This window comes from Lepidothrix coronata, unplaced genomic scaffold, assembly GCF_001604755.1.
Source record: "Lepidothrix coronata isolate B3197 unplaced genomic scaffold, Lepidothrix_coronata-1.0 Scaffold96, whole genome shotgun sequence".
Lineage (NCBI taxonomy): Eukaryota > Metazoa > Chordata > Aves > Passeriformes > Pipridae > Lepidothrix > Lepidothrix coronata.
The window spans coordinates 2,727,712-2,740,442 of NW_016690276.1; the positions used below are offsets into that span (position 1 = coordinate 2,727,712).

General features: G+C 45.0%; 1 protein-coding gene across 1 annotated transcript; it reads left to right on the plus strand.

Annotated features, from left to right (window-relative positions):
• Positions 1-9,275: 9,275 nt before the first annotated feature.
• Positions 9,276-12,729, plus strand: LOC108500872 (E3 ubiquitin-protein ligase RNF4-like; the record flags this gene model as incomplete). Its single annotated transcript, XM_017822216.1, has 5 exons — positions 9,276-10,051; positions 10,263-10,428; positions 10,904-11,024; positions 11,782-11,861; positions 12,625-12,729. Coding segments are annotated over exons 2-5 (315 nt in total), but the record flags the coding sequence as incomplete, so codon positions are not given.
• Positions 12,730-12,731: the final 2 nt, after the last annotated feature.

The window sequence follows — 12,731 nt, forward strand, 5'->3', positions numbered from 1 at the left end:
AATACTTCTCCAACTCTCCATAAAGCAACTGTTTAATTAAGGAGTCAGCTTGACAGAATTAGAATAAATGCTGCTGGAGCTTAATGATGACCAGATCCCTTTTACCGCCAGTTTTCCACTGAAATGAATAGCAGGCCATCATGGACTCCACCATGGCTGTCTTTCACTTGGCTCTCCTCTGTTGGCCACTCACATCAACATGGCTGACTGCCTTAAAAATAGCAAAATCAGCCAATTTCCTGCCTTTCCTGTATGACTTATCCAGAACAACACTGGTTGAGACTCATCTGTTTCCCAAAATGCCTCTGTGATTGTGTCCAAGTTATCACCAACAGCATCTTTATGAAATACTTTTAACAAAATGTCAGTGGCTTTGTCCAAACTCTGATGAATATCTGCTCAAGATGAACTGAATCCAGCAGGGACTTTACCCGAAAGTCTCAATTCAGCAATGCGATTAAGTCCACTCTTAAACTATTTTCTATTAAATTATTTTATAAATTGGGATGAACAATTGAGTCAGAGCCTTGGGTTTCTGGCATGCTCAGTTTTTCCCAGGCTGTTTGCCCAAAGCTTGTTCACAAAACAGCAGTAACAACTGTAATAGAACTCTTTCAGAGATGTGGGAAAACACAGTTACACACATATTCTTTCTTACATGAGGTGGGAACCAGACTGGTAAGTAGTTTCCTGTAGCCACTGGCAAGATATGATTTAGGATAACTTTTTTCCCTATATAATGGCTGAAAATCTGTAAAATGAAAAGCCTCTTGTGGATGCTCCAACATTCAGATAAAGCTAACTAAAATGTATTCACATGATCCAAAGGTTGAGTGCTTGGTTTAGGGAAGGTGAGAGGGCAGAAGACAGGCTCCACTGCCACTGAGGACCAGCACAGCATTTCCAGTGCCAGCAGAGTCAGCCCAGCTGGTCCATTCCTGACTGCCTTTACACCTGGCTGTACAAGGGGAACAAGTTTTGTAAACAAAACCCATTACAACCTGTCAGATGTGCAGTCTGATAGTCCATAAGTCCCATTTAATAGCTAATAAAATTCAAACCAAAGAACAGACTGCTGTTGGATAAGTAAATGCAAAGCTGCTGTGACGTGTTTCCTTGCAAACTTTGCTGGAGTGGTGACAAGTTGTTGCTCAGACATGAGTAAAAAGATCCTGAAGATCCCTGGGTTTCTTGCCCATATATAATGATAGCACCTGCCTTTGCTATCCTCATATTCAAATATAGAAATGGCCTGCCTGGAAGATGGCAAGTACTCAACTACCCAGCAATATCAGCCTATCATTCACCTTATAAATAGGCAGCTGAGATTGTGCGTAATTTCTTTTCAGATGTTTCTTCTTCATTCATCTTGGCTCCTGAGGATGAACATTTTTTATATGTTTCTCTGTCTGCCTCACCATCACTGCTGTAGAACCCAGGTCACCTGGCCAAATAGGAGGAGCACGCAGCAGCAGATAAGCAGAGCTAAATCCATCATCCACTGTAGCATTTGGCCTATTGCTTGCTAGAAACTCCTCTCAAAGCTTTCTCTATCTAACTTGCTGAGTCAAAACAACCAAGGCAACCCCCCACCCCCACCCTCCCACCCCCCCCTCCCCGCAACACCAACACTAACTGCGCTGGGCCAGTCCTTACAGGGCTGAGCAGTGACTCTCTGCCCCATTTAACCAGACAAAATCAAGTAGCCGTGATGGGCTTTAAACGCCTTGAAAACAGCACCGACACTGTGCTCACCAAAAGCAAAGCTCACGGAAACATCCACTGTTGCCTCCTCCTAGATAACAGAAAGGGCAATTTTCAACATAAAGGGAGCACAGCACGAATCAGGGGTGGCAATCTGTGAGTGAGACACACCCTACACCATATTAGAGGAACTACTATTGTATTTCCTAATTCCCAGCTGCATTCCTTGTGCTCCAGGACACCAGGTGGGCTAAACGTCAGCCACTGGTGCAATAGCCCTTGCAATAGCTGATACACACAATTTTCTGGTTTGCTCTGACCACCGTTTGCGTCCCCAGGGCAACAGTTTTTTTTGGTTTTGTTGTTTGTGTTTTGGTTTTTTTTGTTTGTTTGGTTTTTTTTTATTTCGTTTTGGTTTTTTTTTTACTGGGTGCAGCAAAACACACTCCTGAAGAAACCCTTCAGGGTTCCATTTCCTGTTGCATTTGTTCAGCAGAGAGGCAGAGGATACTTGTGGTGGTGAGAGCAGGGGAAAGTAGATTTGGGCAGAGGTAAAGACAGCAAGAGTCCCTAAATTTTTTAAGCCTCAGCAGAAGCATCACTAAGGTGATTACAATGATTATTTCCCTCACTAAAAGCAAGTGGGAAAAGACTTTTGACTATGTGTATTTGAATAAAGGTGCTGCAAGAGGCCTGTATGTGTGACTGATCTCTAAATAAACCGGCCTGAATGTGTCATTAACATAACAGCGTCACAGAGAAAGGGCTTTCCTAGATGAGAGAACTTTATCAGCTAAAGAAATGCAATGAGACCGACCAGTGATCCATCCAGGATTTCTGGTGCAAATCCTCCATTTGAAAATGAACAAGTTACAGGTGCATTAATGACCACAGCCATAGAGACAGCACCCAGCTGCCCATGGTCTAGACTTTCTGGCACCAGAAATCCGGGATTTGTCTGTAAAGCTGATACAGTGATGGCTGAAACTGCAAACAGGCTTTGAGCATAGACAGAGGAGAGGGTACCAAAACGTGTCCCACCCGAAAACTAAACTTGCAAAGGGAACCATAAATGGTTGTTCTGGTCATTCAGAAGTGCAACTTTCAGTGCGAGAAATCTGTTTGCACACAACAGCTATTGGAGGCATCAGGAACTGACACATCCATCCCTCCTTTCTCACCCATGAGTACATCTGGTTGAAGGACCTCTGCTAGGAGGCACTGACCTTACTGATGTTGCACTTCATTACTTAGATCTCCTGGTCACCTCTTTCAGCCTGGTTTTCTTCTCCTCCAACTCCCTTAACCAGCCCACTGGCATGTCCAGGGGAAGTCTCCAAAGAGTCACACCATGGCAGGATGCTGCTTCGAGAAGAAAAAGCAGTGTGAAGGTGCAGTCCCTTGAGGTGCTCCATCAGCAAGTTGCAGAATAGGAGCTTCTGCACAGGGAAGTCCTTTAAAAACATTATCTCAGCTTTAGAGTGATGAGTAGAGGATGAGTGCAGTGAATGTTAGACTTTCAGAAGGGTTTTTGTCTGCTTGATGTTTTGTTTGCTGGAAGAGAGATCATGGGCTGGTCCTACTTTGGCAAGGTGCTATTTGTGTCTTGTGAGCAAATGTCTCTGCTTTCCTTCTTTCTGATACCCCATGGGCAATGACCATCATGTCCTACTCTCTGCAAAGGATGAGGAAATGAATTCAGGCTGAGGAAGTAGATGGAGGGTCGCTTCATCCTGGTAGCCAGCTTGAACAGCAGGATTTGTTTCTCACTTCATGGCATGAGGGTGTGTCATGCTGGTTTCTGCTCTCCAGTACTGGGCATGCTAATGCACTTCAGACTGAAGTAGGCTCCTCCAAGCTTAGCATGGCTCTGATTGCATAGCCTCCGCTATCTTGAGTAATTATGATTGCCAAGAGCTCCTGAGAGTTCAGCATGAGGACTGCCAAAGCTGCACTGCTACAGAGCAGTCCTCCTCCCCCAAAACTCCTTTTGATGGGCTCTTGTGTTTCTGACCCCAAGTGCTGCTGAGAGAGTGGGGAAGAGGAGGTTGGCTCTCAGTAACTTGGAAGGGTAAAGAGCTTCGGCCTCCTTTTTTTCTGTTTTGAGGCTGCAGCACTAACACACCATTTTGTCCTGCTCATCACAGCATATCTCAACTCTACTGTCCATGGAGCAGCTTGTTAAGGGAGGAGTTGTGGTCCTTCCTGGCTATGAAGCACAGCCTTGGTGGTAAGCAGGATTTCACACTGCAAACACACAGCTTTGAAAACTAAAAATGTAGACCTGAGTCTCAACACAGATAAGCTCATTTCTTGAATCTAAGGGTAGGGCTATGCCAGCAAGAAACTGCCTTCATGAAACTAGAAAGATAAGGGTGGCAGAGGAGGCTAACAATTCATGGCAGTGCAGGAGATCCAGCCTCTGCAAGTGATATCCCACTTGAAGGCACTGCTTGACATTAAAACCATCATGAATGCAAACCCTGCTTGCACTGGGAGATTGGATGGCGTGCTGGGAGTAGGATATTTTCCCATAGCTTGAGCCACAGCTCAGCTGGGACACTTTCACAGCAGCTCTAAAGAAAAGGGGAATTGCTGCATACTTTAAAAACTGAAGAGAGAAGAAAAAAAAGCATCCACCAGCCTGGGTTTTGGAGACAAAGCCATTAGTGTGAGCTGCCAAAGAAGAATAAAGAAACCAGAAGGGATGCTCTGGGAAAAGCCTACAGAGGAAAGGCCAAATTACTGCTGCTACCCAGTGGAGCTAAGGGATTGATGCCCAGGCCAAAGCCACAGACATGCCTCAAGGCCAGAATGTTTAGTTCCCCTGCTACAGGAGCTGCCTTTCACTTAGTCCTGTCCCTGAGCTGTTCCAGGACAAGCTGGAGGGTCAGGAACCCCCCACTCCGAGAGCATTCCTCTGATGCTATCCCCCACCAAGGACATCTCTCTGATGCTTCCCCGCCAGCACTGTATCCCCCCATGCCTGGGAAGCACCACAGCAGGGGTCCTCAGAGCCCTCCCACTGTCAGCACCCTCCCTTGCCCTCAGCATGGCATGCTAGAGCTGACTCATCTCTGAACTGCACTTTGTTGAGCTGTGCTTCAGCTAATTAAGCTATTTATTAGCCCAGGCTTAACGAAGTCATTCACCACTCGGCTTTATTAATAGCCATTATTGAGTATTTAGCTTATCAAGGTGGCGACAGATTCACCTGGAAAGCCCACAGTGTTAGCCAGTGTGGTGGGAAGGCTGAGATGCTGAGAGCATCCCTGTGCCAGAACCAAAATGAGGGCAGCACTGTGCCGCTGCAGGCAGGACTGCCTGTGTCCTGGGTGCAGTGCTCAGGCTCCAACGATGTATTTGGGCTCTTCTAGGGGACTGTGGTTTGGGGTTTTTACAGGGTCCTTTCCCAAAAGTCTTCAGGCAACTTGAGGATTTGTAGCTTTTCCTCTGCTGAGAGCTCTGGGGTGGATGGGTGACCAGAACAGCTCTGAAAGTATAAAAATTATTAGTTCATGGCTTAGTAAGCTAACATTACTGCTCATCTGGAGTGCAGGAGTCTGCTTCTCCAGACCAGGAAGAACAAACTTCTCATTTTAGTCACCAAAAAGGCTTTCTATATGTCCTGATGTAATAACTGCAGTCACTGAGCAGTAAATCCACTTCCAGGAGAAAACCCTCAAGAGTCCACAGGGATTCACAACTGTACTATGGAGAAACAAGTGCCTCAAAAATTTACAGGTTTTTAGGAAAATAAATGTTTGTCCTGCCTCCCTCTTGGAAAGAGAGAATAAAAAGAGAAATATTTAGGCAAACAGTTCTCTTACTATTTACATAGAACATAGGTGAATATTTGCTCCAAAAAGAACAAACAAACTCCAGTCCCCCCAAAAAAAGAATTATTGGGGTGAGTGCCAAAAAATCCTACTAAAAGTCTCCTGACCTGGTGCAGACCCTGGACAATGAGAAAGGAATGGGACCACCCTTCTGCTACCCCTTTGGAAATGGTTCCTATTAGCACTGGGAGCTTCTCTCCTTCCTGTGGACAACTCCCATCAGAGCCAGCTAGTGCAGCTCACCTAATCACAAGGGTGGGTTTGCTCCCCTTGATTTGAAAATCAGCTTTGCCAGTGGCTTGATTGAGGCCATGTGGAGCATTATACTCCTGTTACTCATGTTATAGTTTTTAAAGGCAGTCACAGTGATTTACCTATAAATGTTGACAATATCTCAGCAGTCTGCCAAAGTTTCCATGAATGACCTTGGTCCTTGGAACAGAAGTGATAGTCAAAAGTACCCGAGGAAGGTACTTCTTTTTTTTTTTTTTTTTTGGTTTTAAATGAAGCTTCTGCTTAAGCCAAAGGAAAATCTGAATTTGTGGCCCACCCACCTGCATACAGCAGCAAACCTGGGCCCCTTTCTGTGCACCACTGGGCTCAGGATACATGTCTAGCTGTGACAAAATGCAAGTTTCAGAAGACCTTGTTTATCTTCTGCTTTCCACAAAAAATGTTACTGATGTTTTGCTGGAGTCTGTTGAACTATTTAAGAGACTGAAGTCAAAAGTCATTGACTGCAATTTCTGGTAGTAGATTCAACGTAGGTTATAGTCTCTATAAAGTTTTGCATTGCTGAATTATAACAAATCCTGATGCCTTTGGGGGCAATAAAAATAACTCCAGCATGTGACAGAAAATGAATTATAATTCAGAATTATTCTTCATAGAAATCATATATTGTTTAATTACAACTATAGTGGCTTTTTGATTCTGAGATAAGAATGGTTACCATAGTGACCCAATCCTTAAAGGTAATTTTTGCCTAACATTATATAAAGCACTATATGATACCTACCTTCACAGAAAGCAGTTTACAAAGATGAGTTTTCCAAGTGTTAGGTCTTGAGTATGAAAAAGCAACAGAAGCTATATGGAAAAACATTATCCATCCAGTTACTGCCTGAAGAGCCTTATATGCACATTTTCCTACAAGCACACTCCTAGATGTTGTCTCAGATTCAAAGCAAGGTGTAAATCTTGCTCAGCTTTCTAGCCCATGTAGACTCTACAGAAGAATTTCAAACATCTGTGGAGAATTAGAAAAAACTGAGAGAAGGAAATCAGAGACATGTTTGTCCTGCAGAACAAGCCACCCACTAATGCCTACCATCATAGGAGTTAAAGAACGTATTTACTTACTTTGAACAGTCTTAATAGGTATTTCTCTAATAGACCTGCACTCCCCTGTGAAGATGTTGGGAAACATATTCTGAAGTCATAGCCATTGCTAGAGTCAAGCAAAGGCACATTTTGACACATGAAGTGAAATGCAATCCTCAGTGAGACTAGTACAAATTATTATTTGTCAATAATAACATCTTTCTGGGGCTTCTTTTGGTAATTCTTGCCTATTTCCCTGCATCCCTATAGTGGATTTAGAGGGACTGGTCTGCAGCGTTGCTCTGGGGAGTGCAACCCTGTTCCTGTGCTGAGCCGTGTGGAGAGCCGGGTGTCTCGCACCCCCCATCAATAACCAGTCACACATCCTTGGTGGCCCATGAGGACAACACAGAACCTCTTTCACTTAGGTGGGTCCCTATGGTAGAGAAACCAACTTGCCTGTTGGTAGGAGCCCTGTGGGCAACCATGGCCATGGTGATGGGGCTGAAGGACTGGTCTGGTTACTGGACCTCTGCTGCCTCGTGGAGTGCAGTTGTTTGTCTACCCACAGCTCAAAACCATTATGGTTATTAAAGATAGTCAGTCAGAGAGAGAGGCAGCACCGACCCAACTGGGGTGACAAGTTGGTTTTCTCATGTCATTGTAGATTTTCTTGTGATTGCCATGCAGCAGGTTACTTTGGTATATGACATCCTATACTACAGCCACTCTTCTTAAATTACTTTATGGTCCTTGCTCTGACACCCAGGGTAGCCCTGATCTGGGAGAGTACAGAGCTGACAACCCCTGTCCAGGGAACTGTGGGTTTCTCACTTCCTGAGGTGACTTTTCCTTCTAAACATTCCTGACAAACTGTAGCCAATCATGTGAAAAGGCTGATGCTGTACCTCCAGGTGATTAATACACCAAGCCAGCTGAATGTGGGCTTAGTTTAGGCTGTTTGCCATAATTAACCTTTTATTTTTGGAAGTTAATAGATGTAAACTTCTTCCTTCCCAAAATGGAAAGGCAGAGGTTGTTTCAGTGGTCTTACACCTTGCTTCAAAGCTGGCCCGCATGGGACGAGATAAAACATGTGGCCTTTACAGCTTCCCTAGGATGTGCAGAGAAGGGATGAAAGTTTCTCTCTGTCCCACCACTGAGTGATGAATATTTTCAATAGCAGGTTTAGTTAAAAAATGTTGGGCCTTACAGTAAAGGCCTACCAGCCTCCTGTTGCGATTGTCTAGCAGCGATGAGGGAGATCAAGCCCAATAGCCTTCAAATGTTTGACTTACTAAAATGTGTCCCTCCTTTTCCTCAGTGTTCCCTCTTCCCTTACCCCAAAGACACATTCATGCTAAAAGCCATCCAGTCCTTCCCTGAAACACAAGTGGTGCCGAGTCCACTCAGCCAACCTCAGCTGTGCCTGGAGCGTGAGTGGACAGGCTCCTTGTTTTAACATGTGGGATGTGTCATATCCACTTGTGCTTCATCTCAACTTAAACATTTTTGCTTTCCAAAAATGTTTGGAAATGTTCCTTTGTTGCGTCCAAAGGGCAGAGGTTTAGATAAAAGAAATCATAAAGGAGATTTAATGTTTGATAAAAAGAATACTAGGGTGCTAGAGCAATTCCAAATGTATATTTTATAGATGAATAATTAAGTACCTCGTGTCAGTGTCCAGGCACTGAATATGAGAAATGAAGGATGCAAATACGGTGACAGAAACAAGCCTATGCGTCACTTCCCAGATACAGGACTGAGAAAAATGGAAGGTCGTCCTCACCCATCCTTAAACAATCACCACTTTGCCAATTACCTAAAAGCAACAGTTGTAATAACAGAGAAATTTTTGTAAGAAATGATCCTCCACATGTAGAGCATGAGCTAAAAATATCCTTATGCTATCCACAGCATTGGATGACTTTCCACCATCCTCCCCACACCTGAGAACACCCATGGGACCAGAGGCTGAGGAGCATCCCTGTATCCAGCAGGGCTGAGAGAGGCCTGCTGCCTCAGCTGATCCCTCTGAATGCAGGTCCAGTGGCAGACTGGCTAGAAGGCAAACGGAATTTTAATTTGACTTTTTTTCAAAGCAGAGCAGGGTCTTGGGAGGAAGATGCTGTCCCCAGGAGCAGAGCAAACCTCCTCCCAGCCCTGTTGTGAAATGCTGGCAGAGGAATAGTTGAACACCTGAAAACATCAAGACTTCAAAGACTTTAAATAAGGATCTAAATTGTTAGATTTTCAGCAGTTTGAAAAAAAATCTTTTGATTTAATTTTAATTGCTATTTACTAGGGTTAAAGTTAAAACAGTCTCATAAGAGTTTTCAGCAACAGAAGAATAAACATGGAGGACGAAGGCTAAGGAAGGGTTTAAGTTTCTTTTTTTTTTGCAGGGCATTTGGTGGGGTTTCTTTAGCCATGGAAAAGCTACAGTGTTACTCAGGCTGAAGGTGGAGGGAGGTGAATGTCTCCTTCTGATCTGCCCTCGGAAGGCCCCATCTGGAGTGCTCCATCCAGGCAGGATGTGCTTGTTAGAGCAGGGCTGGAGGAGGCCACAGAGATGCTCAGAGGGCTGGAGCAGCTCTCCTCTGCAGCCAGGCTGGGAGAGCCAGGGCTGTCCAGCCTGGAGAGGAGCAGGCTCTGGGGAGGCCTCATTGCAGCCTTCCAGTGTCTAAAGGAGTCAGAGAGTCATAGGAGAAAGGGGAATGGGTTTCAACTGGAAGAGGGGAGATTTGGATCAGATGTTAGGAAGAACTGTGAGGGTGGTGAAACACTGGACAGGCTGCCCAGAGAAGCTGTGGATGTCCCATCCTTGGAAGGCCCCATTCCAGGCCAAGGTGGACAGGGCCCTGAGCACCCTGATCCAGCCGGTGGCATCCCTGCCCATGGCAGGGGGTTGGAACTAGGTGATCTTCAAGGTGCCTTCCAAGGCAAGGCATTCTGGAACTCTATGAGGGTGCAAAGTGGATTCCTGCTACCTGGGCATGGAATGTTACCGAGCGGTTGACATGGAGAGTCCTGCTTCGAGGACTCCGTTTACCAGGAGTCTGTTAAGTCAGTTGATGGATTCTCTGCTGGGCATCAGATGCAGAGCATCTGTCTTCTCCATCCCAGGTGGGATCAGAAGGCGATTTGCTGACATTTGTGAGAAAAACTCTGGATTGAGTGTACAGGTGAGAGCAGATGATTTTTGAAGATGTTTCTGATGCTGTGGGGCTGTTCTGGGCTTCAGGTCCAGCTGCAGGTGGGATCAAGTACCAAACTCATGGACTTCCCCTCTAGCTTTGGGCAGAACCTGGTGACTTGGGAATGGGAATCTTGGAGCAGGGGAGTGTCTCAGAGAACAGGCATTCTAGATAGATAATGTCTCTGCTTTTCTGGTAGGTTTGGAAGAACATCATTCTCTGACCCCGAGAAATCAGAGCTTTGTAGCAGTGTGCTACCTAAAGGAACCCAAGGGATTGATTGCTGTAGCTTCCCTGACATTCCTTTTCGGTGTTTGTCTGCTTGCTTTTCCAGTGGTTTTAGATCATGAAACGCCATGAGCACAGTAAGTATTTCACTGCTCAATGCAAATCTGATTCTTGAAACATGTTTTCCAGGGTACTTCTAGAAGGGATTTCAAGAGTTTGTAGCAAATGCATGGGAACAGAAGCCTATTAAAACTTCATGTAACTTCATGTTCTGGGATATAGAAGATTTTGAATCTCTCTGGGTGCTTGTAATAGTTCAGAAATGCTTACAGTGTGAGCAACAGTCTGATATAATTGTGAACTACTCTCCTCATTTGCAAGCCATCAGGACAGGCTTTTTCTTTTTGAGGCAACTGGTAAGAGATCGGGGGAATGTCCTTTCCTTGATGTCATGTGCTCTGGTTGGAATGGCCCACAGCACCATTTTGATGCATATTCCAGCCCTTGTGGGAGTGTTTTCTGTATCCTTGTGTGCTTTCACTGTTGTTGCAAAAATGAGGGCCATGTTAATATTACTCCCACAGAAAATGCTAAGGCTTTGTTCTCTCTCAGAGGCAGCGGAAGCGCTGTGGGGAACCAGTTGATTCCAGACAAGCTCGGAAACGAAGAAGGTTGGTGGCTTCTAACACAGGTGGAGCCTCAGAAGCAGAGCCAGTAGACCCTAGAGAAAGTGGTACGCTTTTTTCTGAGCTTTGTGAGAACAAAAACTGTTTCTGAAGGGTTGGGGTCCAGTTGGATGTGAGCTTTTGCCCATTTCTAGGCCTTTTACTGGGAAAGAAGGGAAATTTGGATTTTAGGAAGCGCTTAGTATGACATCTCTGAACAACAAGCCTTCTGACAACTGTTTTGGTTTGTTACTGAGCTGTAATACATTCACCACTAGTGGGAGATGAGCTGTGTAGCAAAGGTCCTCAAGTGCTGCTCCAATTCTGAATGTCTACTCTGAGGTACTGCAGCTGCCACTACAGAGGGTGGCAAAGTGAATCTGGGATCTCCCAAGTTGGAAGAAGATAAGAAAAAGTGTCATTAGCTGTGCCTGCCCCATCCCTGAAGGGAACATGTACAGCATGTAAAATTAGGGTACCCTCCATGATTACAGTTTTGGTGTGGGTCTTTTTTTCTGTATGCTAAACATTACCCTATGTTAGATGAATCATCTTTTGGTGTGTACCTCCTGTGAGCTGTTGTCATCCAACAGAACTGTGTGAGGAGCTCAGCTGATGTTCCTCTTGCACTGCCCCTTGCAGGAAACAGAGCTGATGATGCTCTCTGTGGACTCTTGAGGGCAAAGCTTGAATGAAATGTTGGACACATTCCTGAAGAGAAAAGACCCAGGGAAAAGTTGAATCCAACCTCAGCCTGTTCCACAGTGGCAACTCATTTCATTCTGCTGCAGTCTCTGATCTTGATTTTAATGTTCCGTTTTTCAGCTGTTGAAGAAGTCATAGATCTCACAGATAGATCTTCTGAGCCTGAAGTCAGTGACCTAACTGATGATAATTCAGTTGTGGTAAGCAGTGAATGGCACACTTCTCTCCATCTTGCACTGAAATTAGTTTCTTATTGTGCTCCTGGGCCTGTCTTCTGGCATCTAACTGGGTATCTCTCTGAGCATCACTTCGACTTGAGTCGAAGAGTAATCTAAAAGAGCTTGTTGCTCCAGTGATTTAAAGAAAAAGCAAAGGAGAGGACAAGATGTCTCTGACTTCCCAAATAAGAAGCGTTTAGCTGCAACATCAGTTTAAGGTACTCCTGTCACTGAGGTGCCAAGTGCACCTGCAGCTGACTGGGGTACAAACTAGTCCTGTTTATTACTCCATGAAGTCTTTAAAAATGTCACTTCTTTTTCTTTTCAATTTTCTTGCAATTTGAAAGAATAGTCTTTGATCCAGCCCACAGTGTAGTTTATTTCCTCAGTTTTGGGATGCCACTGCTGCCACGCAAAGAACATGCAGCAGGCATAGGACGAAGGTATCTCCTGATAGGGCTATTCCTGAGCCTTTGCAAAGAAAAGGCCTCAAACTTTAAGACAGAATCTGCATGACTCAGCTCCAGCTACACCAAAAGCAGGTTTGGGTTTGGGGTTTCCTTTCTTCAGCAGCTGTTAACCCAACACAAAGTGTTTGTGGATATAACAGCTGAATTTGCCCGTTTAGGGGAAAAAGAGGGAAAGAAAGATCTCCAGCACAAAACCAATCAGGGAACTTAAAAGGGAGCAGGGAGGAGAGTGTTCAGGTGGTTCCTAAGCTGCCTCCATTTCTACCCCATTGCAGCAGTGGCAGCCGAGCCAGCAATACCCACGTTTTTTCAGAGCAGCAGATAATTCAGCAGTGCTACTGATGAGCGACAATGAAGAGGAACAAGGAGATTACGATGAGTA